Raw genomic sequence first — 27,256 nt, 5'->3', positions numbered from 1 at the left:
AGTTTGTAACGAAATATATTTTGCCTACCTCAGGGTAAGAATATAGGGTAGAAATAGGGGACAGAAACTATGGGGGCGAAGATAGGGCAAGCAAAACAATCGTTACTGATGCGAACGGCACTCAGGGGGTTTTTGGAGAGCTGGGGTCGTGGATAAGCGAATGGCAAGGGGGTTGAGATTGGGGTAACTACCAAAATATGAAAACAAGGGGTTACTTGCATAAATCTCCTGGACAAATGGGCAAAAAAGACAAGAAGAAATACCTCTAGCTATTTAAAAGGGACGCCGCTTCGAGAAAACTTCCTGCTGGAGGAAAGAAAGTTTCTTCCTTCCTAAAAAGTAAACATACAAAAAGGTTAGGAGATTTTCTAAAATAAAAACAAAAATGGATCAGAGAAACAACGCGTAGCATTCGACTCCAGCACCACATTTCGAATGCGTCAATCCTTTTCCTATCCTCTGATTTTATTGTCCATGTTTCGGCACCGTAACTGAAGATTGAAAAAATGAGTGTCCGTACCAGTCTCATTTTGAGTTTTTTGGATAAAGAGCGGTCCTTCCATATTTTTGACAGTCGACTGATCGCGTTCTTGGCCATCCCTATTCTTCTGCGAATTTCCGTATGGGAGGAGGCTGCATTGCTTAAGGAAGATCCTAGATACGTGAACTCGTCTACTTTCTCGAATTGATTTAGGGCGCCTGTTGTTTGGAGGATATTCGCATGGTCCACAATCATGATTTTTGTTTTCTGATTATTAATCTTGAGCCCACACTTGTTGCTTTCGGTTTCTACTCTCTTTATCAGTCTCGACATCTCCTCTTCAGATGTTGCTATCAGTGTTGTATTGTCTGCGAATCTTAAGTTTGAGATCTTTTTTCCTGCAATGGAGATGCCGCCTCTCCATCCATCGAGTGCGTTCCTCATTATGTATTCTCCATATAAATTGAACAGGTCTGGAGATAGTATGCACCCTTGTCGTACACCTCTGCTGGTTTTGAAGGTATCAGATTGCTGGTTTTCAATTCTTATTTTAACTGAGTTATCTTCGTATAAGTTTTTAATTAATATTGCCAAATGATCTGGAACTCCCATCTCATGAAGAACTGTCCAGAGAACTTCCCACTTCACACAATCAAATGCCTTTTGGTAGTCAGAACAAACAAACAATTAATAAAATCAAAAACTACACAAGAAAGCCCTGAAATTAGTATTTCCACCACCAGAGAAAAAACCCAGTACCTTCTGCTCGATTACATATACAAGCACAAAAATTTAGGAGGGATTATACAAAAGGAGAATTTATGCCAAGGAGGGAAGACGAAAGAAGACAAAACGGAAGAGAAAACTATGACCTCAAAAATAGGCAATGGAACGAGGACAGGTATCGAGAAAATCAGAACAGAAACAACAACCGCACATATCAAGAAAGCAGATATAATAATCGACGAAATGAACAGGAACCTCGCGGAAACCGATACTGGGCTGATAGACCAAAAGAAAACAGAAGAGAAATAAATAGAGGAATATGAAGATGAGAGACAAAGAGACGGTCAAAAAAAGCACAGAAGAACAACAGGCGTGTTTTCACGAAGGCGCTCACTAAAAAGAAAAAACCAAACAGGAATCTTTTGTCGCCCCAAGGAGTTTATTAAATTGGCAGGAAACAATGAAAAGAGAAATGGAGTTAATTTAAAATTTGTGGATGGTTTTATCAACGAGAAACCAATCAAAATTATGATAGACACTGGCTCGGAAATAACACTGGTCAACAGAAAAGTAATAGAAGAAGTTAATTTAACAAATTTAATTTAGAAAATACCGAGGGTGAATTTAGTGGGCGCAAATAAACGAACATATCAAAAACAATACGATGAAACTAACAGAAGAAAAAGAAGAACAGAACAAGGAACATGAGAAACAAAATACGGACGAATCAGATAGAGAACAAACAGCGGAAATTAATTTGGTAACGAAGCAAGGACAAAGAAGAAAAAGGAGAAAAAGTCAGAAAAAGATAAAAGGAGTTAATACCTGGGATTACTTAAAAGAAGAGATGAGCTCAGGGGAAGAAGAAGACAGAATATTAGTAACAAAAGAAAATGAAGTTTGGGATTCCTTAACAGAAGAGATGAGCCCAAAAGAGGAAGAAGAAATAAAGTTAACAAATGAAAACAAAAAGGACATAATTGAAACAGTGGTATTGGAAGAGGAGGTATATGAAAATGAGGATGCAGAACGCACGGTAAACATGTGTGAAGAATCTGAGGAAAAAGACAGAAAATTGATATGTGGAGAAGGAAAAGAAAATGAATTGCGTTTGATGTTAAGAGACTATGAAACTTTAATAAATGAGGAAAACACAGTGGCTAAAAAGTACGAACATTCATTTGAGGTTAAAAACTTGGGAAATTTTCCATCGAAGACGTACCCGATTCCATATAAGTATCGGCAAGAGATGAAAGAAGAAATTAATAAAATGTTGGAAGATCAAATCATTGAAAGATGTGACTCACCGTATGTTAACCCAATTGTGATAGTAAAGAAAAGCAATGGAGAATTGATATTATGTTTAGATGCCAGGAATATTAACCAGCACACTGTATCACACTATGAATCACCTCTAAACATGGAGGCCATTTTTAGAAGAATTACAGGGTCACACATATTTTCTAAAATTGATTTAAAGCATAGTTTTTGGTTGATACCTTTAGCTGAAAAGGGTAGGATTTATACCGCTTTCTCAATTAATGGTATTATCTACCGGTTTAAGGTAGTGCCATTTGGATTGCAGAGCGCTTGTGCAGCACTCGTACGAGCTCTACATACCATTTTAAATCGCCATGAAGATTTCATAGTTCATTACATCGATGATTTATTAATTTTTTCACAAGATATACAGAGTCATTTAGAACACATAAAAATAATTCTGGAGGAATTGGACACCGCGGGATTAAAATTAAACATTGAAAAATGCCAGTTTTTTCAAAAAGAAGTAATTTATTTGGGTTTTAAATTGGACACCAAGACAGTAAGCTTAGCCGAAGACAGAGTCAAGCTCATAGATGAATACCCAAGGCCAACAAATTTGAAAACATTGAAAGGTTTTCTTGGCACGATCAATTATTTTAAAAAGCTAATTCCCGATTTAAGCCAAAAGGAAATTCCTCTAATAAAATTGCTGAAGAAAGGGGTAAAATGGAATTGGAAAAAAGAAAAGGAGGAAGCTTTCAAATTATTAAAACAAGAATTCGATAAAGGAACGAAAATATATCACCCCATTTATAATTTACATTTTATACTCCGAACTGATGCGTCCATACAAAAACGACCAAGAAGTGCCGATATGTTTTATAACTCGAGTGACTAAAACACATGAGAGAAAATATAGTGTAACAGAATTTTCCACAAGGAATCTACGTTCCTGTATTTGGCTGTATACCATATATTAAAAAATTTTGAATAAAATCCTTTATAAAAAGGTATATAAAAAACCCAAACGGGCTGTGTTAGACAGAACGTTTTCGGAATACATCATTCCATCATCGGTGTCCTAGAAAATATGTAACCACTTAATTAAAAAGAACATGAAGTTAAAATTTTGACCAAGGTTAAAGAAAAGTGTGGTTAATACTTACTAGGAGTACATGAATGTAGCCACTAAATATATGGGTAAAAACCCGTTAACAAATAATTAGTTACATTTGTTCGACATTATATCTTATAAATACTTATGATGTTAGTTGGATTAGGTAACAGGAAAAAAAAAGGAAATGAAAGAGAGACACTGATCATAACAAAAAACATTACTCTCATATAAAAACGTATACAGAAGCCATCCGATATAAATTTTAGAATCAAAGAAAACTTCCATATTGGTTTGACGAAGAGATAGAACGAGAGAGGGAGAGCACGATATCAATGACCATGAAACTAAACAGTGCCCCAAGAAGAAGAGATCAAACAACTTGAAATGCATACTGTGCGAAGGCAACTATCCTGCCAATTACAAAGGTTGCCCCGTCCACAAGGATCTACTGAAGAACAAATACCTCCCACTCCGAGAAAATGCGAATGTTACTCTACCGATAAGACAACCCCATCAATCGAATCTCCAGGGTTCAACAAGTTACGCCAACGATGTAAGAAGTATACAACAGGAAACCCTTAATAGCATGCCATATCAAGAAAGCCCATGGACATTATACCTAACAAAAAACTTTTCAGAACTAAAAACCATGATAAAAACTTTAAGCTGGTTAAATGATTACCTAATCCAACGGTAACTTTAACATCATAAGTATTTATAAGATATAATGTCGAACAAATGTAACTAATTATTTGTTAACGGGTTTTTACCCATATATTTAGTGGCTACATTCATGTACTCCTAGTAAGTATTAACCACACTTTTCTTTAACCTTGGTCAAAATTTTAACTTCATGTTCTTTTTAATTAAGTGGTTACATATTTTCTAGGACACCGATGATGGAATAATGTATTCCGAAAACGTTCTGTCTAACACAGCCCGTTTGGGTTTTTAAATATATACCTTTTACAAAGGATTTTTATTAATTTTTTAACAGAATTTTAGTTTGCCAGTGTCTTATTTTGCGTAAACAAATTGAGGTTTTACCTATTGGGAGCTAAATTCACAATCGAGATGGATCATGCACTTTGGTACATATCATGAAGAATCGATTGGTGAATAATCGAATACATAGAGGCATTCTATTATTACAAGAGTATGATTTTGAATTCCGGTATATCAAAGGAAAAGACAGCAACATAGCCGACGCTCTAACACGGGATGAAGACACCGGAAAAAAGGAAGCAATTACTTTACATGTGGGACTAAATATATTAACACAAGAAGGTGTATTTTCGTTAAATGAGATAGGATTGAATATAGATTTTAGGATGAGACTCTTCTCGATTACCTTTGTCCTAATGGATTCGAGGGTTGGCGCTTTATCCTTAAAAACGAAAAAATTCTTTTCACGTACTATGCGTTCTATTGTCGAGATACTCCCGTTAAAAATGAACACTGAGCTACAGCTTCCACTGTAGGAAGTGTATTTTTTAAATTTTCATACAATCTACAGATAATCTGCTTTTCTTCTACCGACATAAACTTCCGCTTTCTTTGTACATTATTTGGACCCGCTACGGCATCCATCTTAATGCTATAAATAGATAAACATCAATCATATTATTCTGCTATTTGTCTGTTTACTTACCTTAAAAACTATTTTAAAGTTAATAATGTCTAACTAATAAATATATTCACAAAAAACATAACACACGACGCCTATGTACATATAGAATGTAGGACGAATAAACTATTTCTCTCATTACTATTCTTTCCAAGGACGTAAATATATAGCTCAACGAAATGTTGATAAGTTTACCGATGTTTCAAAGTATTCAACTGTGAAAGTCTTGTCCAACTATACGTTCGTAAATCGCACCCGTATGCACAATTTATATTGTTACGAGGGAAAATTGTATGGAATGATTTTACATCTCACTTATTCACAGTGGAGAAGCATACACAATAAAAATGACCCCGGTAAAATTTTACTTCTGACATTTAACATGGTTGCCGTAAGCTCTCAGTTAACCCTTTCGCCACTGCGGGGGACTTTAGTTCCCGTCCGCTAGTTCATATTGGATATAAATATAAGCGCTTTTACGTAAAAACGAAATATTTCAGTAATTTATAGTCTACTATCGTCAATCGGCAACACTGGTGGCATCACATGATTGAACTTCCTAACATAACATCGATGTATTGTGGCACGTACAAGTTACGATCCTGCATTTTTGATGGCGAAGCAGTAGGAACTTATCAATATCTGTTTTGTTAATAGGAAAGACAGTTCTGTTTTTATTCTCAAATAGTTTATATAATTATTATTGTTAGGTTTCCGTATATTTTCACGTCAAAAGACATTTTCACATCAAGTGTTAAAGACTTTTTCGGTTTTGGTGTTTCTCCATCGAAGCGCGTATCTACAACGAATCTACACCCTTCAGTGGTACTCTACACGAGAAACAGCAGCGTTCCTGAGACAACAGAAGACAGAAAAAAGAACGAGGTGCTCCAAATTAAACTGTAAGTGCCAAAAGTTCCTTTTGCCTGTCCTTCCTTTTATTTAGTGAGAATAGATTTTTTAAATTTTCAACTGCGAATCCAGTAATTTATTTCACTATTTTTTTTATTTATTGCTATTTAATAATTTTATGAGTGATTGATTTTGAAGATTTATTAAATGCCTCAAACTCAAGTTGGTATTAACTGGGATTTCCTTAAATCTAAAATTACAAATATTAGACCCTATGATGGTGATTCTAATAAATTAAATCAATTTATTATAAGATGTACTCAATTAGTTGAAACATATGCTACATATATCGATGCAGCTTTAAATCAACATATTTTAGAATGTATTCAAGAAAAATTAATTGGAAAAGCCGAAGTAGGAAATCGGATGGAACTGTCATCCTGGGATGATATTAAAAAGGGCATTAGAACAATGTTTCGCAGACGTGATCTGGACTGCTTAATCCAGGAATTAACGAGGACAAAACCGTTTAAAAACTAATCTCTCCACGACTTTGGAACACGAATCCAGCTTCTTAAAAGCAACGTGACTCAAAGAATAAGCAATGAAACAAATCTACAGCAGACTGATGTGCCAAATTAACCATTGCGATAAAATTGCGCTTAATACTTTTATTACAGGTTGTACACGTTCTCTTAAAAGCAATATGCATTTGAAAAAACCAAGTTCTTTTGAAGATGCTATAGCATATGTAGATGAATTGTATAATTTTGAACGTTTATATGGACAATCCAGTAACAGTTTTTCAAGAAATAAATATAATTTTAAATCCCAAAATTCTTTTTATCGATCAGACAATCAAACCCGGCCGCATAATCAATATGTAAATACGAATCCTAACTTCAATCGTCAGTATCAAACAAATCCGTCCTACATGAATCAAAATCAAAATGGCCTCAATTTTAACCAAAATACAGGTCATCAAAATCCCAATTTATTTAACTCTGGACCCACATTTCCTAGTCAACCAATCAACGTAAGATCACAGCCCCAATCATCTCAAAATCTTTCCACAAATGCTCAAGCTGTTAGAGCACAAAGCAATGTCAGACCTAATCGAATTCCTAGTAATAGATTACGTAAACCCCAACCAATGTCAGTAAAAACCAGAAATACAGTTAATCCAAATGCCCGACCAAAGTCAAATAGATTTAATAATAATAGAAGAAATTTCTTTACTAATAACGGTCAAAACTCAGAATTGATAGTTGAAGAATTATACTCAAATAATTATCAAAATGGAAATCATGAACTAAAAGAAAGGGAAGAAGAATATTTTGAAAATTTCTCTCAGGAAGTACAACAAAATGAACCTAAGGTAGACCCACATTTTCGGATACTTGCCTCGGGAGAGAAACAGTTAACATGAAAATAAATTTTAATGATCCTTTACCGTATATAGAAATGGAAAATCCAAAATTAAAGTTGTTGGTCAATACCGGTAGCGCTAGGTCCCTACTACGACCAATGATTGTAGAAAAATATTTTCCAAACTGCATCTACCAGTCAACTATTGACATAACTACTGCAATTGTAACCAAAACTAATAATTACCAAGCCGAAATACCGGCATTTCCAGAATTTAAAAGTGATTATTACATTAATTATATCTTGTATGATTTCCACGATTATTTTGATGGAATCTTAGGATTACAAGACATGATGAGAATGAACTTGAATATAGATTTTACTAATACGGTTTTACTTAATAACAATGTAGTAATATCGATTAGATTTAGAGGACCTATGGACATTAAATTTGAATTTATTATAAACCATCAAGAAGAATTGCTTTATTATCTTTCTGTAACCATCGCTAATGGAGAAATCTTCGTGAAAGAAACAAACTTAGGTAAAGTTCATACACCTGAAGCTTCGACAGTAGCAAAAAATGGTTACGCAATAATGGAAATAGAAAATACTACGAATAAAACTCTAAAAATGACTGTACTGAAGCCTTTAGAAGTATACCCATCTGAAAAATCTAATTATGAGGTATATAACTTTAATTATTTCAAAACAAATCGCAATAAAGACAAAAACAGTAAAAATAGAGTTCTATTAGATTCCCGAATAAGAACAGAACATATGAATCCAGAAGAAAAGAGAAGTATAATTATAATTAAGCTATGACAAGAATTTTCCAATATATTTTTAAAACCAGGTGGTCCACTGACATTCACTTCCAATGTCAAGCACACCATAAAAACTACGGATGAACTGCCTATACACTCTAAATCTTATGAATATCCTTATTGTCATAAAAAAGAAGTTATCACACAAATCACAAATCCAGGAAATGTTCAAATGTTTCAGGAAATGAAAAAGATCGTCATGCTCACCTTGGAGCTCACCCATATGGATTGTTAATAAAAAATTAGATGCATCAGGACAAAGAACATATCGTCTCGTCATAGACTATAGAACACTGAATGAAAAGACAATTCCTGATAGATACCCAATTCCAAATATTACCGAAATTCTTGATAAATTAGGAAGAGCACAATATTTTAGTATTTTGGATTTGGCCAGTGGGTTCCACCAAATTGAGATGGTTCCAAAAGACAGCATTTAGCGTGGACAATGGTTATTACGAATTTCTAAGAATGCCATTTGGTCTCAAAAACTCACCATCTAAATTTCAGCGAGCAATGGATGACATTTTAAAGGACCTACAACACAAGATATGTATGGTTTATATGGACGACACTATAATATTTAGCACTAGTTTACAAGAACATATTCAAAATTTAAAATTAGTATTTTTCAAATTAAGGGAAGCATGTTTAAAGATTCAACTTGACAAATGTGAATTTCTGGAAAAAGAAGTTGAATTTCTTGGTCATGTTGTTACACCTGAAGGCATTAAACCCAACAAAAACAAAATACTAGTTATAAAAAATTTTCCAATTCCTCGAACACAAAAACATATTAAATCCTTGCTTGGACTTCTTGGCTATTATCGCAAATTTATAAAAAAATTTGCTAAACTAACTAAGCCCTTAACCGTTTGTCTTAAGAAAGGTAATAAAGTTGAACATACAAAGGAATTCATTGATTGTTTTAATATATGCAAAAATTTGTTAACATCTGAACCAATCCTAGCCTACTCAGATTTTAATAAAAAATTTGAAATAATGACGGATGCATCCCAATATGCTATTGGAGCTGTTTTATCACAGGATGGACATTCCATTTCATATGCCTCACGAACTTTAAACTGCTCAGAAATCAATTATTCTACCATTGAAAAAGAATTATTAGCGATTGTATGGAGTTGCAAATACTTCAGATCCTACCTATTTGGAAGGGAGTTCACAATTTTAACGGATCATAAACCATTACAATGGCTTTTTTCACTGAAAGCACCAAATCCACGACTAGTGAGATAACGATTACAACTCGAAGAATTCGACTATAAAGTTAAGTATCACAAAAGAACTCTTAACAAAGTAGATGATTGTCTTTCACGAATAAACACAGATAATGAACTAAATGCTTTAGAATCAGAATCTTTATGTGTAAATATTGACGATCTAGACGATATAATTCAAAGAGAAATTGAAAACCAATCAAACATTCCAAATCAAGAGATAATTGATTAAATATTTAATCCCAATGATTTTTTTTACTAGAGTTAGAACATGAGCAAACTTTCATTACCAAATAATGAAAAGATAAATATTATATCAGACATTCAAATCGCACCTGCAGACATGAATCAAGAAGAAAATGAATATGATGGAGATACAGTACATACGCCAGCCGAAGATCCTGTCCTTAATGTACTTATAACAGATCGAGCACTGAACTTGCACAAAAACCAAATTTTACTAACTACCGGAGAAATAAACGAAATAAGGACAAAGAAAGAAAAGATATTTGAAAATTTGATACTGTTTGTAGTTCTGCCTCAAAGATATCTGAGACAAGGAATTGTAGATTTCGTTAAAAACTATATAGACCCGAAGAAACTGTGCGGTTTATATTTTAGACCACCACTTAGACCTGAAACATTTGTTGTTTCACTCCAAAATTACTTTAAAAACTCCGCCGTTAAATTTGTATACTGTACAAAGATTTTGGACGACGTCCTGACTAGCGACGAACAAAGAGAAAAACTGAATTATTATCACATTTATAAAAAGAGACATCGTGGTATAAATGAATTAAAGATGTCATTAAGTTCAAGATATTACTGACCTAATATGTCTAAAGATATAGAACAATACGTGAACAACTCTCAAACATGTCTAAAAAAATAAATATGATAGGGATCCACCAATTATCAAATTTAACCTTACACCAACTGCTACTAAGCCATTTGATCTTATTCATATGGATGTATTTCGAATATCGAATACACCATTTCCCACAATAATCGATGCATTTTCACGCTATGGACAAGCCTACCAAATTCCTAGCGTTAGCGGAATCTCTCTGATTAACGGCTTATTAAATTACATTGCCCATCATGGATTACCGTTTAAAATAACAACTGTTTCCGGCACTAAGTTCAAAAATCAAGACCTCGAAGATTTTTGTAAATTACATAAAATAGAGTTACATTTTACCACTCCAAAAAATGGCAATTCAAATTCTCCAGTAGAACATTTTATTCTTCCTTAATAGAACATTTTAGGTGCCTCAGAGAAACAAATAAAGATTTATCAGTTGAACAACTAATGAAATACATATTGCATTTTATCCTATAATAACTCAATTCACTCTGTTAAAAAATTCACACCATTCGAAATTATTAAAGGCCGCATTAATAATCCAGATCCATTTGACAATTTCTTCTTCTTCTTAAAGTGCCCTCTCCTCAATGGAGGTTGGCTACTACAATTTTAAAATCTTCTCTATCTTCAGCTGTTCTTATTAGCTGTTCAAAATTTAGCCCTGTCCATTGTCGGATGTTTCTGAGCCACGATAGTCTTTTCCTTCCTAGGCCTCTCTTTCCCTCGATTTTTCCTTTCACTATAAGTTGGGCATATTGGTACTTATTATTTCTCAGTATGTGGCCTAGGTATGATGTTTTTCTAACTTTCACTGTGTTAAAAAGTTCTCTTTTCTTGCCTATTCTATGCAGCACTTCTTCGTTTGAGGTATGCGATGTCCATGAAATTTTGAGCATTCTCCGGTAGATCCACATTTCAAAGGCCTCCAATTTATTTACGGTTGATGTTTTTAGGGTCCACGTTTCAACTGCATATAGAAGAGTCGACCAGACGTAGCATTTTGATAAACGTAGTCGAATTTCGAGTTTTATTCGAGAATCACAAAGCAGTTTTTTTATTTTTTCGAAAGATTTTCTGGCCTGTTCTATTCTCGATCTTATTTCTAGATCAGGATTTAGGCTGCTATCGATCCAACATCCCAGGTACTTAAATCTATTGACCTGTTCTAAAATGTGCCCATTTATTGTGCAAGGTTGAGGTACGTTTTGATTTTTTCGGATTGACATCACTTTGGTTTTTTAATGTTTATTTTCATACCAAATTGCTCACAGGTCGAGTTGGTCTTGTCGATGAGTCGTTGTAGACCTACGTCGGAATCCGCAATTAACACTGTATCATCGGCGTATCTGATACTGTTGATATTTACGCCATTCACCTTGACTCCATCCTTGGAATCCTCCAATGCTTCTTTAAATAGAAACTCGGAGTAAAGATTAAACAGCAGAGGCGACAGAACACATCCTTGTCTAACTCCCCTCCTAATTTCTACTTCTGCGGATGTGGAACCTTCGATCCTAACTCTGGCGTTTTGGTTCCAGTACAAGTTTTTTAAGATATTGATGTCTTTTCCATCTAAACCGACTTCTTGCAAACGTTCTAATAGTAGGTCGTGTCTTACTCTATCAAATGCTTTTTCGAAGTCTATAAAGCATATAAATATATCTTTCTGTTGGTCGTAGCATTTTTGGGCGAGAACTAGTAAACTGAACAGGGCTTCTCTCGTTCCCATGCCGGCTCTGAATCCAAACTGATCGTCTCCGATGATTGTTTCGCACTTTCTATAGATACGATTATGTACGATTTTTAGTAGGACTTTTACTGCATGACTCATAAGGCTTATCAGACGGAACTCATTGCAGTGTTGTGGGTTTGGCTTTTTTGGTAGTGGGATGAATATTGACTCCAGCCAATCTTGGGGTATTTTACCTGTATCATAAATGCGATTGAATAAAAGGACAAATATTTCGATATTTTCTTCGCTGATTAATTTTAACGTTTCTGGGTATATTCCGTCTGGACCTGGGTTTTTATTTGTTTTAAGATGATTAATTGCATTTATGATTTCAGATTTCAGAATTGTTGGCCCTTCGTTGTTATTTTCCAATCTTGGTTCTTCTCGTATGTCGTGAAAAAGAATTTTAATATAGTTTTCCCATTCTTTCAGTTTGTCTTCCGTTAATTCTAGCAGTTTGCCATCCGTGTTCAGCATGGTGTGAAAAGTCGTTCTCTTGGTAGTCGATGTAAACTCTTTTACCTTTTTATGTAAATTAAAAAAATCGTGCCTTTGTTGTAGTTCTTCTATTTCCACGCATTTTGTTTCCAGCCATTTCTCTTTTGCTTCGGTTATTTTTTTTCGAATTATTCTATTTAGTCTTTTGTATTCTCCGTCCTTGTCATTTTTTTCCTTTGGATTCTCTTCGTTTGTTCATTAATTGTAAAATCTCTTCTGTCATCCATTCCTGTTTGTTATTTCTAGGTGTTACTTTTAGATGTTTTTCCGTTACATTGTTCATTTGTTCTTTAATAGTTTTCCACAGAACGTTTATGTCATCGTACTCGCTAATTCTATTGTGGTCGATATTTCCTAAATTTTTGTTTAATTCTTTATTTACTGTCTGATATATGGTGTCGATTTTCAATAATTGGATGTCTAATAGTTGGTGTTGAGGTTTTTGTTTCTTTATTAGTTTCCATCTTGCGCGAACTTTTGCAACAACAGGATTATGATCGGAATTGATGTCAGTTCCAGGATATGTTTTTGCACTGATGATTGCATTGTGATATCTTTTGTTGACCAATATGTAATCTATTTGGTTACGGATTACTCTGTTTTCATTGTGTTGTGGTGAAGTCCAAGTGTACAATCTGCGAGGGTGTAATTTAAACCATGTATTTGTCGCTACCATGTTGTGTTGTTGGCAGAATTCTGTCATTCTCTCTCCCCTGTCGTTCCTTGTTCCAAGTCCGAAGTCTCCAATCAATCCAGAAACTTTTCCTCTACCTAACTTAGCATTGAAGTCACCTAAGATAAATGTTAGGTCTCGTTTTTTGGTCATCTTTATAAGTTTTTCTACGTCAGCATACCACGCTTCTAGCTCTTCTATGGGTTTATCGGCCGTAGGGGCATAAGTTTGAATGATGTTAATATTTACTGGCTTTCCGGATAGTTGAATAAGAAGACATCGGTCCGAAAATGGCACAAAGTTTGTGACGGCATTGTTATATTTGTCTTCTAAAATTATTCCAACCCCGTTACGATGAACCGGATCATTATTACCCGAGTAATAGAAAGTTTTGTTCATGGTTTTAACTTTACCTGAACCTGGCCATCTAACTTCACTCAAACCCAATATCTGCAACCCTAAACGTTTCATTTCGTGGCATGCATTTGCTAGTTTTCCTGATTCGAACAGACTTCTAACGTTCCATGTTGCAATCTTAAAGTTTGTATTTAAAATATTTAGGCTATTCCTCCCGGGGATTCTTCGCACCCCTTGATCATCTAAGATCTGCCGGGGACTAGGGGCCATTTCTGTTTGTGCTTTCATTGTAGTTTTCTTGGGAAATATATACCAGAGTGGTTTCCCGTTGCCTTCTCTGGTTTGTATTTTAGCCGATCCTCTGGACACAGACGCTATTTGCAGCCGCCCACTCTGGGTCAGACGCTGCGTGCTAGTTTGATCCCTACCACTTACCAACTCATCCGCCCGAAGCCGTTGGTCAGCAAGTGGGAGATCGCTTATACCGGCAATCGCTCGGTAAAATTTTCGCCATATCTGGCTACCCTCACTTAGTTTAGCCTGCAGACCAATGCAGTTGCCCGGGGTGTGGCACGTGGAGCCATAAGTGAGAGTTAGCTGTCTTATGAGGACCAGTTATCAAGAACCATCTCCCGTCTATGACGCTCGATGTGGTCGTTCCGATAAAAGGTGCTACCTCTATAACACAACTCTACACCCCCATTTGACAATAACTACCATTTAATTTTAGAACATTATATTCAAAACCATAAAGAAACTTGCAATGAACTATATAACAATAAAATTCATGAAAAAAATGCAAAAATAAAAGCGCAGAAAATTGAAAAACGCAATACTAATAGGTCAGACCCTGAAGATTATTCTACTAATAATAAAGCCTACATTCAAACAAAAAGTCGCAATAAAGCAATACCTAAGTTTAAAGAAACAATTGTTTTAAAAGACCGCGGTTTGTTCCTGGAAACTGATACAGGTTTATATCATAAAAGCACAACTCGGAAACCAAGGTCTAATTATGAAAATATTTTGCAGGTTCAATAAAATGAAGATATGGATAATCCTGATACAAATATATCTGATTCACCAAACGAGTACTGAAAGTGACATTGATATTTAGATAATGCCACCCGAGAATCCCTTACTCCCCATTAAATTAGGTACATGTAGATTAATTTATACTAAACACACATTTATTCATTATATAGATTTAAATGCAATAGTTACACAAGTAGAAACTCTTAAAGGTAATTTCCTAATAATGTAATGTAATGTATGTAATGTAATAACAATAAACGCTTCGAATCCAATTTCATATCACGGTTTAGCAGAAAGTATGTTAGAAAGGCTAATAATAGCCAAACTTGGAAAATAGTATAATAAAAAATACTATCTGTAGAGATCGATGTACTTTCCTACTTTCAAAAATGTATTATACTGTCCCAACAAAACCTCAAAAATGTTCTAAAACATACTATTTAGAAGACGTCGTAAACTGTTCACGATTTCAAAAGGTCGGTTCACAATCTGAATCTTTTTACCAATCCATTGATAAGACAATGGTAAAATTCAAGGGGTCACAATGGGACCTATCATCTCTTAAACAATACATACCTAACAAACCAATCAAGAGAGGTATCAAATTATGGCAACAATGCGATTCCAAGACTGGTTACATATACGACTTTAACATCTATTCCGGTAAGGAACTCACAGCACTAGAGGGGACTCTGGAGAGTGGATGGTAGCGATACTATGTCAAACACTTCAATCAAAAGACGTATGTTTATGTATTAGCCGTTTTTTTACCACTGCTGATTACATGAATAATCTTGAGTTTCCATGCGAATACGCCACAATTTATTGATAAGAAGCTATCTAGAGGTGGCAGGACACTGAAGCTATTTTCTTGTGGCATTTTAAAGGAATTACTATTTAAATGGGAATAAACCACAATTAAAGGTTAAAGTAAGTTTATTGACGTTTCAATTTCAAAGTGGAAATTGAAAGGTCAATAAACTTACTTTAACCTTTAATTGGCACTAAAGAAGTTTTACTTTTATCAAACTGCCACTCGCCATCTTTATCACAGATTGAAAGAAAACTAAAAACAGGCGAAAATGCACTAATGCCCTGAAACTATAGTATTTTACAATAAATATATGAGAGGGGTTGATTTGGCTGATCAAAAGATTGCCCCCTATGATTTAGACAGAAAATCTACTAAATGGTGGCGTAAAGTTTTTTACAAATTGTTAATGGCATCTGTAATCAATTTATGGATATTTTCGAAAATTCAGAATAAAAGGAAGAAAGTTCCTCTTCTTCATTATTTAGTACCTGTAGCTGAGCAGTTGATAAGTTTTGGGAGATCCAAAGCCAAAATGAAAAGAAGAGTCTCTGGTCGTCCAGATAGGCACACAAAAATGCAAAAAATTATGAGAAATATTGGAGATCACCTTCCAAAACAAACTAGCAGTAAAAGATGTTTCAGTTATTGTCAAAAGAAGAAGGAAAGCCGTACAAAAACTTTATGTGTTGGATGCAATATCCCATTATGCAAAAAGTGCTTTTTAACATTCCACTCATAAGTGGGTTTCAATTATACTTTATTTCTTAATAAAAATTGTTTTTGTAATTGCTCTTTTTATTACTGATGGGACCTTAAAATACCAGTCAAAACTACTGTTGGGGCCAAAAGTTCCCACCTCCTTATAACGAACAAATGTGAATTTTACGACTAATTATATACATAATTTGTTTAAATTAACTATTCTGATTATACAACTGAATAGTTTCTGTCTCTTACATGTAAAACTAGATTCAGTGGTGAAAGGGTTAAATTTGTAGATGAGTCACTTTAAATTGAAAATTATCGTTGTAGTATAGAGTTAGTCTGTCATTTGATAGTGACATACTCAATAGTATTCAAAGAGAAACTAAAACATTTTACAATATTTTGTGCTACAAATTATAAAGAACATAAAGTTATGTTATCAAAAATGATTCTAGTTCAATATAATATATATTGTAGCGAGATTAAATAAAACGAGCGGTTCGAATTAATATAAATATATTTATTTATACGTTTACAGTTCGATAATATCTTATCAACTCCAACTCCTCAATCATCGTTTCGAGATGTAACCGTTACATCGGCCGCGCCGAATGCATGTTCGTAACACTGCTCCCCTCTTAGATCTGAGAGTCCCGATAAGCAACTATGTACACCCAGGATGAAGGAATCTACAGGACTCTCCAGCTCTGCATGAACCCCTCAGAAAGAAATAACAGTCTACTGAATTTGAAGGATACGATCTCATCGAGTTAATGCAACACACAGTAATTTGTACGCCAATTTCTCGGAAGATCACTTCAAGCATGCTTCTGACAATCTTCCAATCCAGATTTTCTAGTGCATGGCCTATCTTGGGTAAGGCCAAATTCTTGATGTCATAATTGCACACGATTTTCTTCAAGTTAGTTAGAGCACGCCATATATCCTCGTGGCTTGCCCTGTCTGTATATGACTTCCTGGTTACCATATATAGCAAAGATCGAGAACCATCTTCTAATCTCAGTACTCTTCCAACTTTAGGCTGCTGGTTTTTTAACTCGTCCAAACGACCGAACTTGCTGAACTGCTGTGGTCACGCCGAATCTAGCACTCTTTCTCTCTGCGTAATTTGACATAAATTCATTAAAGCTTTGTCGCCGGTCATCTTTGATCTCATGTTGAAGGGTTCGTGCTTCTTCTGTTTCATTTGAGCCAGCATAAGGTGCAAGACCTTTCGGCAACTTCTTAATTTGGTATATTTCGTCATTTATTCTCTTTTTAATTTCATACTGACTTTCCCATTGTCTTTAGAATTTAGGAGACAAGCCTCGTCGACGTTGTGGATTATAAAGACAAACAAGATCACCTACTTCATAGCTTTCATTCTTGCATCGAGAATCATATTGATCTTTCATTCTGTCACTGGCTTACTGGATGTGTTGTCGGGCAAGTTAATGAATGTTATTCATTCTTAACTTCAGGCGGTCGACATAATCTTCGCTTGAAACATGTTCTTCGGAAGGTCTGCAGCCAAACTCTAGGTCGCAGGGCAAACGAACTTCACGACCTAACATCAGGCAGGTTGGAGTCTGGCCTGTAGTTTCATTCACAGCCGAACGGTAGGCCATTAGGAATAAATGAATGTGCTGGTCCCAATCTCTTTGATGTTCTGATACAACTTTGGACAGGTGTTAACCCATCGTTCGGTTCATCCTCTCGACCATTCCATCTGATTGAGGATGCAGGTGTGTCGTTCTGGTCTTATTGACACCAATCAATTTACAAAAGTTTTGGAAAAGTGTTGACTCGAAGTTTCGCCCTTGTTCGGAGTGGATCTCCAAGGGAACACCAAATCGGCTAAAGAATTCTTTAACAAGTACCTCTGCAACGGTAGCAGCTTCTTGATTTGGTATCGCATAAGCCTCAGTCCATTTCGTAAAATAATCCATAGCTACCAGGATATATTTATTTCCATCATTCGTCTCTGGAAGTGGACCTGTAATGTCGATTGCTGCTCTTTCCATAGGACTACCAACATTGTATTGTTTCATGGGTGCCCTCTTTTTACTAACTGGACCATTTTTGGTTGCACACAGTTCACATTTCCGGCACTATCTTCTTACATCATCTTTACAGTTCACCCAATAGAACCGTTCTCGAACCTTTTGCAGTCTTCGTAATATCAAAGTGTCCACCTGATGCACTGTCATGCAACTGACGCAATACCTCTGACACTTTACTTTTAGGTACAATCAACTGAAGCTTAGATTCTGTACCATCATCGTTCTCAAAGGTTCTATACAGAAGATCATTTTTTGGAACTAGGCAATTCCATTGGCTCCAGTAACACTTGACTTCGGGACTACAAGCACTAATGTCTTGCCAAGACGGTCATTCACTTCGACGCATTAAATCCAATACTCTTTTTATACATGGATCATCTGCTTGAGCGTCTTGTAGCTATTGAGGCTGCCATTGATCATTAATGACGGTGGTTCGTCTCACGGGGGCAAAGTCGTTCTTTTAATTTAAGACAGTGATTACAATTTGCACTGCATCGCCGTCTTGACCGAGCCTCTGCATTTGAATGACTGTTCTAGCTTTCTAACTGTTGTATTATTTTCTTGCAATTTACGACGAATGTGACCTACGTCGCCATCATTCCAACATCTGGTTTCGCGTCTCTTCGGCATCATGTTACGAACTACTTTCCGTACGATTTCCTCCAGACGTTTATCGTTTCGTTCGTTTCTCTCTACCGAGGTTCGTACTCGATAGCTCCGTGAAACTTGACTAGCTGTTTCGTGCTCCAAGGCAATGGCGAGCACTTCATCTAAAACTTTCGGTCTTGCTAATCGTAAAACTGTCTGTAATTCATTGTCTTTTACCATTGACGAAGATATCTACAGCAATTTCTTCCAAACTGTTGTCTGGTGCCTCTGGATAAGCTAACCGGACTATACGAGCAACATCTGCTTCAAACTCTTGCAAATTATTTTCACTTGCTCGTTGAATTCTACTTCTTAGTTGCGCCTTGCAGACTTGTTGTAGATAGGCATCTCCGTAAAGTTTGTCTAGTCGAGTGAACAAGGTTTGGTAACATTTTTCTTGACCCTTAGGAATCGATCTTAGGATATCCACAGCATCACCTCGTAAAGCAGCAGTCAAGGAAACAGCTTTTTCTTGTTCTGTCCAATGATTCTCTGTCGCAATAGCTTCAAATTGTCTAAGGTATATGGCCAAGAAGACTTTCCATCAAATGGTGGCAATTTGAATCGCAAATGATGTGTCGTTTCGTCTCTAGGTGATTCTTCTTTCACTACCGGATCTAGAACTACTGCATTAACTGGTGGTAGCACTTTCGTATTAGTTATCATGGTCTCTAATTGGTTGATCTTCTCTTCTACGTTGTTTACATTTTTCTGTAGCTGATCGAATGTTTTAGAGACTTCTTCAAATTTCTCATTGTTCTGAGTACATACTTCGTCGAATCTTCTAGAAACCTTTTCGAGTTTCTCGTCGTTTTGTCTAGCTACTTCTTTAATAATTTGTGAAGTCTCGTCGAATCTTCTAGATACATTTTCGAATGTTTCATCGAATCTTTTGGAAACGTTCTCTAATTTATCATCATTTTTTCTAAACGATTCTTTAATCATTTGCGAGACGTTTTTAAATTTATTATCATTTTTTTTTTAGAAGTTTCTTCAATCATTATTAAAACTGCTAGTGCTGCTGATTGAAAATGGATGTCTCTGGGTCATCTCCATTCTTGTTAAGAACATTTTTCAGTCGTTCTTGGAGGAAGTTCTTGGACCAACTGCAGTCTTCATCGCGTTCTTCTAGTTGCTCACGCAACTGTTTTACTGAAAGTTGTACTAGCAGCATCTTTGGTCAGGCACACACGTATTTTTTAAATGTTTTTTTTTTACAAAGATCACTACTGAACTACCCGGCTGTTCCCGAGGAACAATACTTTTCAAAAGTTCAAGTTCAAAAGTCTTTTTTTTTTATTTAGCAATCACTGCTGAATTTATTTCTAAATCTCACACCGTAACACCAACTGTAGCGAGATTAAATAAAACTAGCGGTTCGAATTTATATAAATATATTTATTTATAAGTTTACAGTTCGGTAATATCTTATCAACTCCAACTCCTCAATCATCGTTACTTTTATATATATATATATATATATATATATATATATATATATATATATATATATATATATATATATATATATATATACAAAAGTTATTACGTACTACAATGTTCCCGAATATCCCACCTCTAATTCGCCTATTTGACGTGTCGATCCCTCCCGCGCTCCATACATCGCTGGAAATTTCTCGGCGCTTTCGAGAGGCAACCATTACATCGGCCACACCGAATGCATGTTCGTAACAATATATTTCGTTAAGTTTGGTACTTTACCTGCTGTGTGCTTATAATTTTTTTTTGTAGATGCCACGCCATTGCTGTGTGCCGGAGTGCAAGAGCAATTACGATAGAACTCTTAAAAAAATGAACAACTAGAGAGCACTTTTTCATTTCCACAGGATCCAAAACTGCATGAACTTTGGTTAGGAGCTATCCACAGGAAAAATTTTGTTATAGGAAAATCATCTGTGGTATGTGTGAAACATTTTTATTCTGATGACATCGAGAGAGTTACAGAATGGGTAGATAAGGAAGGTAACAAATATGTAGAGAAACTAAAGTACCTAAGTTAAAACCTACTGTAGTTCTTCGTGTATTTCCACATCACTTGAAATATCTAATAACTCCACAAACTCTTGAGAGAACAGATCCAAAATAAGGCATAAGGCTATTATTAAAAGACATGAGGAAGTTAGTGAGTTTGAACAGAGTGATATGATACGAGTGTTTCGATTTGGTTAAAGACAATTTCCAAATTAAATTGTCCTTAAGTAAGTGGAACTACCGAGAAGGACCTACAGGTGTATACTTTTTTACTTTAAATATTGATACCCCTAAAAACGAAGATTCAGAAGTGAAAGTGCTAAAAAGTGTGGCAGTATTAAGAGACTTAAAAGTGTTACACTATATATAGGGAAAAATGCATTAAGTAACAATGACTTAAAAGTGGATTTTACCTAATGGTAAATTATCAAGATGGTCCCAACTTAAAAATTTGTTAACATGATATAGGTTACCTTTTATTGAAAATTCATCAATTGTTTATAAATTAATGTACACTATAAAAAAATCATATGAACATATTCAAACTTCAATAGAACTAATTGGCAAAAATGGTACTTATGAGGTTGATTCAAGATACTTTTGTCTACCCGCAAAAAGACATTTGAAGCAGCTAAACAGTAGTTTAAATGTGCCTCCAGATAATAGTACAAATAATGAGCATTACCTAACACACATTTGTTCGATTTTGTCTGAGATAGAAAAAGTAGTTGCTCTTTTTGTATATAAAATTTATTTAAAACTTACATATTGTTACGATAAAAAATGTGAATTGGAATTTTCGAGTTGAGGATCGAATAATACCGTTCCGTCCCGACAGAAGGTTAAAGAAGCCGACGGAAGTTTCTAGATAAACAATCAGATATAAAACAGTCGATTTGAGATTTAAAAGGACAGTCGAAAACAAGTGTCGATTTGAGATTTAAAAGGACAGTCGAAAACAAGTGTCGATTAATAAATTGTTCGCGTGGCTATTTAAATTGTAACCGGTGTGAATGTTTTAAATAAATTATATAAGTGTAAATAAATTAATATTTAAGTGTTTTCTATGTAGATTAAATAAATACATGTATGTAAATAAACTCATTAAGTGTTGTAAAGTGTAGAACATTTTATAGTAAATAAAGTCAATAAATTAAATTTATAAAGACAGTTCAATATACAAAAAAACTATAACTGGTTATGCAGTTAATAATCCTACTGAATTAGGGCATAGTCCAAACATTAGTGGTATCTCCTGTTCTCGGAAAAGTGGTAAAATTAATTCCTGCAAATAACCTTAAATGTTTAGAACTGGTCAATATTGTATATGAAACAATTAAATTAGTTAAAAATTTTATCTGAAAGTTTTATGTGTTGTAACTGATAATAATAAAGTCAATTAAAATATGTTGTCAGTTTACAGATATCTTCATTACAAGTTCAAATTCTACCTTCCCAAATGAAAAAATATTTTTATTCTATGATGTGGTTCACATTTTTAAAAATATATGTAATAACTTGTTAAATCTAAAAGATATTTTTAAAACATTTGTATATCCAGATCTCAGACATTTATTACGCGCATAGCTTCATTTTTAGAAAACAGAAACTTTTTTAAATTGGAAATGAATAAAATAACTAAGTGAGCTTTTAAATTAAATTTTAAGACTGTATCTCACAATAATCTTGAAAGCCAAAATATAAAATTAGTTGAAAATTTGTTTCATGACTCAACAATTAGTATTTCATGGCATCCCTGAATCAACAAGTAATAATATTCAAGAAAGAATAAATGCTGATGACAGCGCATTTACTCCCATTTTCAACATTGGTCTTGCTCGGAACGATATGGTGAAGATATTACGAGTGGGGCAGATGTCTGATGGCAAAAACAGGCTACTAAAGGTGGTAACCAAACACCGACATTTAGTCATAAACGCAATTAATAGGCGCAATCGTAAGCCAAGTGAGGAAATAGCAAACTTGTTTGCGAGCCATTTCTCTAGTGTCTATCGCTCAGACAAAGTTAATTTAAATAACTTCAATTTTAAAGTAAAAAATTCTGTTGACATTCCATTTATCCAATTTTGACTTTCTGAAGTCTTTGAGTCTATAAATGGTCTAAAGGATAAACTGAGTTATGGCCCTGATAATATTCCTACATATTTCTTAAAAAGATGTGTCTACAGTCTATCCAAACCTTTACATGTATTATTTAATTTATCTTTGAGACTAAACACCTTCCCTAGTAAGTGGCATGATAGTTATATAACTCTTGTATTTAAAAAGGATGACAGAGACAATATAAAAAAATTTAGGCCTGTTGTTATGTTATCTGCCATCCCTGAACTTTTTGAACTAATTCTAAACAAATATCTTACTTGGCATTGTAGGAATCTCTTGATTAATGAGCAACATGGATTTAGGCAGGGTAAATCTACATCAACAAATCTTGTTTTGTATCATGATTACATTATCAGGGCTTTCGAGAATTTGTACCAAGTGGATCCCATCTATACTGATTTCTTGAAGGCCTTTGACACATTCTTTACTCATCTTTAAATTAAGATGTATTGGCTTTCCTGAGTGGTTTCTTTCATGGTTAAGTAGTTATCTTGATGAAAGAATTCAGTTTGTTTTTATAAAGGGTTCACTTTCAATTCCTATCTTTATCAGTTCAGGGGTCCCACAAGGTTCACATGTGGATCCTCTTCTCTTTAATTTGTTTATTAATGATATTTCTGAGGTAATAAAGTTTTGTCAGTTTTTGCTATTTGCTGATGACCTTAAGTTATATTTTAAAGTTTCAAATTTATCTGATTGTCTAAGGATCCAGGAAGACCTTACTTCCCTGTATAATTGGTCTCTTTCCAATGGTCTCCAGTCAAATAAAGATAAGTGTTTTGTTATATCCTTTAGCAAATCTAAAAATAATGTTGTGTTTGACTATCACATTAATACAAGCCTTTTATCAAGAGTGACTGAAATAAAAGATTTGGGAGTGTTATTTGACAGTTCCTTGTAATTTATCCCCCACATCAACAATTTGTCAAATAAAGTTTACCGAAATCTAGGTTTTATCACAAGAAACTCTCGAGATCTTTCAGTACCCACATATAGAAATTTATATCTTACTTTCGACCGTAGCATCCTGTCTTATGCTTCTATAGTATGGCCACCATACTATTTTAACCATATTCACACCCTTGAAAAAATTCAAAATAAGTTTCTCCGGATTTGTGCTCATAGATTAAACTTAAGGAACATGTCTTAGGTAGAACTAAGGTCAAGGCTAAATATCAGTTCCTTAGAAGACTACAGAACTAAATGTGATCTAATTTTTCTCTATAAACTACTTGTCCATACCACTGACTGTTCTGATTTATTAAGTCTTATCAAATTTAGATGTAACACTAGAATTCTTAGTTCTAGAATTTTCTATAAAACAATATCACACTAACTATGGCAAATTGTCTCCTATTAACAGGATTCAGATCCTGGGAAATGACTTAAGCCAATCTCATGATTTGGTGGATATAAAATCTGTAAGATTTAAGCACTGTTTGACTGAGTATGTTGGGAATCGAAGATGAGTGACATTTAACTTGGAGTATTCATTTCATTTCATTTTATTAAGATCATTTTATTTTATTAAGATCATTTCATTTTATTAAGATCTTCAGGAAATTTAATTTAATTTACTTAATTTAATCATTTGTTTAACAATAATTATTTAATCATAATTTAATACTTAGTTTTAGTACCTATGTACTTGTATTATGGTTAGCATATTTTATTTTTGTTAAATTTTGTAAAATGGGGACATCCCGTAAATAAATAAATAATATACTCAATAAAATGATTTCAGAAGATACTTCTATTTTTCTGCAAATTATAAAATATTGGTGGAATATTGTAAACGTAAAAAATAAATTCAAAGGAATTCAGAAAAGAGATAACTACTGTAATCCAATTTATTCCACAGATAGTGAAAACATTCAGTTTCTTAAACACTTGTTAAATTGGCTTGAAATTTGGCACAGAATTTTGATACATAAAAAGCTTTGAGAAGAACACTAGCAGTAATAGATATTACTAAATATACTTTTTCACATTTTCATATAGAATATATATTGTTAAGCAAATTTCACACCAGTAACTTAGAAAAATGATTTGGCAATATAGATATATGTCCGGTTGCAATTACAATGTTTGATATACTTAAATATTAGAGTAGGGAAAAAATTCGTACTCATAATATTTTAAAAGGAAACTTGTAAGATTTAAACATTTCAAAAATTTACTTTCTAGTGACTTAAAGAATGAATTTACTGAAGAAAATCTTGGTGATTTTCATCAAATTTTTAAATCTAACTATTTAGAAGTTTATAAATTGGATGAACCAACCCAGTTATATATTTGTGGATATGTCACTCATCGAATACATAAAAGTAAAAACTATTGTGAACATTTCAAACACCTTGTTTTTTACAGTAAAGGAGAGACAGCTGGAACTGATTACCATCATTATTTGCAAAGGGATGGTTTGTGCTTAGAAACAGATTCAGTAAAATTTATTTATTATCATCTTTGTTCAGCATTTGAATTTATTATCAATAAACTTTCGAAAAGTGACGCCAGTTTTGATGTGACCGCCAAGTTTTGGTGCCTGTCTGTTGCTCATTACTTCCTAGCAGGGTTACCAGGTCTACGGATTTTTCAGTAGACCTACTGATTTCAACTTCAATTTACTTACTGATTTACTGAAACATTATATCAATATACTAAAAAATATGTAATGATGAAATCATGTTCAAGAAATGATCATTATGTCAGTGTTCAATTATAAATTTTGAAAAAAATTTATTTATTGATATATATATATATATATATATATATATATATATATATATATATATATATATATATATATATATATATATATATATCCATTATTCTCAATCTACTGAAGAAATAAAATATGACCTGGCAACCTTCTGGTGCTAGTCAATTCTGGTGCTGGCGTCAGTCAATTCCATATGATTATGTGTCTCCTCTTTTTCCTTGTCTAAGGTATAAATATTAAAGTTAAAAAGACGTCTGGCAACTGGTTTTTTGAGGGTTCTGACTCTATTACCAAATCTATCCGCTAACGCTAACCTATCAAAAGGCAATTGCCAAAAAAAAATTCTAATAATTAACTGGAATTATATCAAAAGAAACAAATATTTATTCATTCATGTTTTATATAAATTATAAAATTGCAGAATCCATATAATAATATAATGAAAATGTACTGTTTAAAAACTTTCTCTCTTTGTATTGGAAGCATATAACATATTTATTATAAGGACATGGCAATGGCAATGACAATACTGCCACTGCCAATATTTCCTTCTGTGAAACTTAGTTGATAGCTAATTTGAGGCTATCTTCATCGAAACCAAATGTGATAGATGCCCAAATTTTTAATTGAGCATGTGTAATAAAAATTTTATTGAATAAGCTAAATTTTTAAACAGTTAAACCTCAATAGATGTTAAAAAACTTACCCTTTTAATACCCATGGATGAACTCCAAAAATGTATAAAAACTGAATTAATATTACTCCAAAAATGGGTATAAAGATAAATGTGAAACATTGAATAAAACAATGTAACTTGTATTGTTGGAATGTTTTAAAAATGCTATCTGTTTTCAAAGATATACCACTTACTAAAAATATAATAAATATTGCACCATATTTTACAGTGTACTCCGTTCTTAAAGGTCCTAAAAATATATGTTATAGTTATATTTTGTTTATAGGTATAGCACCTTTATAAAATCTACCTTGTTTAGATCCCAATTTGGGGTAAATACCAGCTACAAAAATACAGCATAAAATACCTACTAAAAGCCAATTCTTTTGTAGAAATCGCAAGGGTGTGATAGTATATTTCATAATTTCTTATTATTTTAATACATATTGTTTTTCATTATTGTCAGACTGCAACAGATCTACAAAAAATCTAAATTTTAAGACCATTCCTTTATAATTTTGGAATATAACTATAACTGAAATGTTCTGTCTCGTTTGTTGTGTGTTTTCCAGCTTTTCCACTCTTAGTATTTTATCACTTTATATTTGTTTTCCATGTTTAATTAATTAATATATATCGCAAGATTTTTTCCGATTGATTATCAGAGGACAGAGTATATAAGATGATATAAGCACATACAGTGTAGGGTGTAGGTAAAACTTTATGGTCGGTATGGTAAAATTTAACAGGATATCTAACGCAGATATAAAATCATATTTTCAGCGAACAGACAAAGATAACAACCATATTTCCCCTTGGTCTCCCCTCTATATTTCTCATAGCTGCCCAT

General features: G+C 33.8%; 1 protein-coding gene across 4 annotated transcripts in view; it reads right to left on the bottom strand.

Moving 5' to 3' along the window:
- LOC140441378 (sodium/bile acid cotransporter 7-B-like) overlaps positions 1-27,256 on the bottom strand; it is a 443,306-nt gene extending 416,050 nt beyond the window's left edge. For 2 of the 4 annotated variants that reach the window (XM_072532084.1, XM_072532086.1), the window contains exons 1-3: positions 26,943-27,255; positions 26,717-26,884; positions 26,437-26,656 (exon numbers count right to left, since the gene is read on the bottom strand). In XM_072532084.1, the coding sequence (XP_072388185.1) occupies positions 26,437-26,656; positions 26,717-26,828 (332 nt within the window). In that variant the 5' untranslated portion in view covers positions 26,829-26,884; positions 26,943-27,255. Of the gene's footprint in view, positions 1-26,436; positions 26,657-26,716 lie in introns of all 4 variants that reach the window. The other 2 variants (XM_072532087.1, XM_072532085.1) reach the window with 2 other exon arrangements.

This window comes from Diabrotica undecimpunctata, chromosome 5 (assembly GCF_040954645.1).
Source record: "Diabrotica undecimpunctata isolate CICGRU chromosome 5, icDiaUnde3, whole genome shotgun sequence".
Classification (NCBI taxonomy): domain Eukaryota; kingdom Metazoa; phylum Arthropoda; class Insecta; order Coleoptera; family Chrysomelidae; genus Diabrotica; species Diabrotica undecimpunctata.
This window is presented reverse-complemented; position numbering and strand designations above follow the sequence as displayed.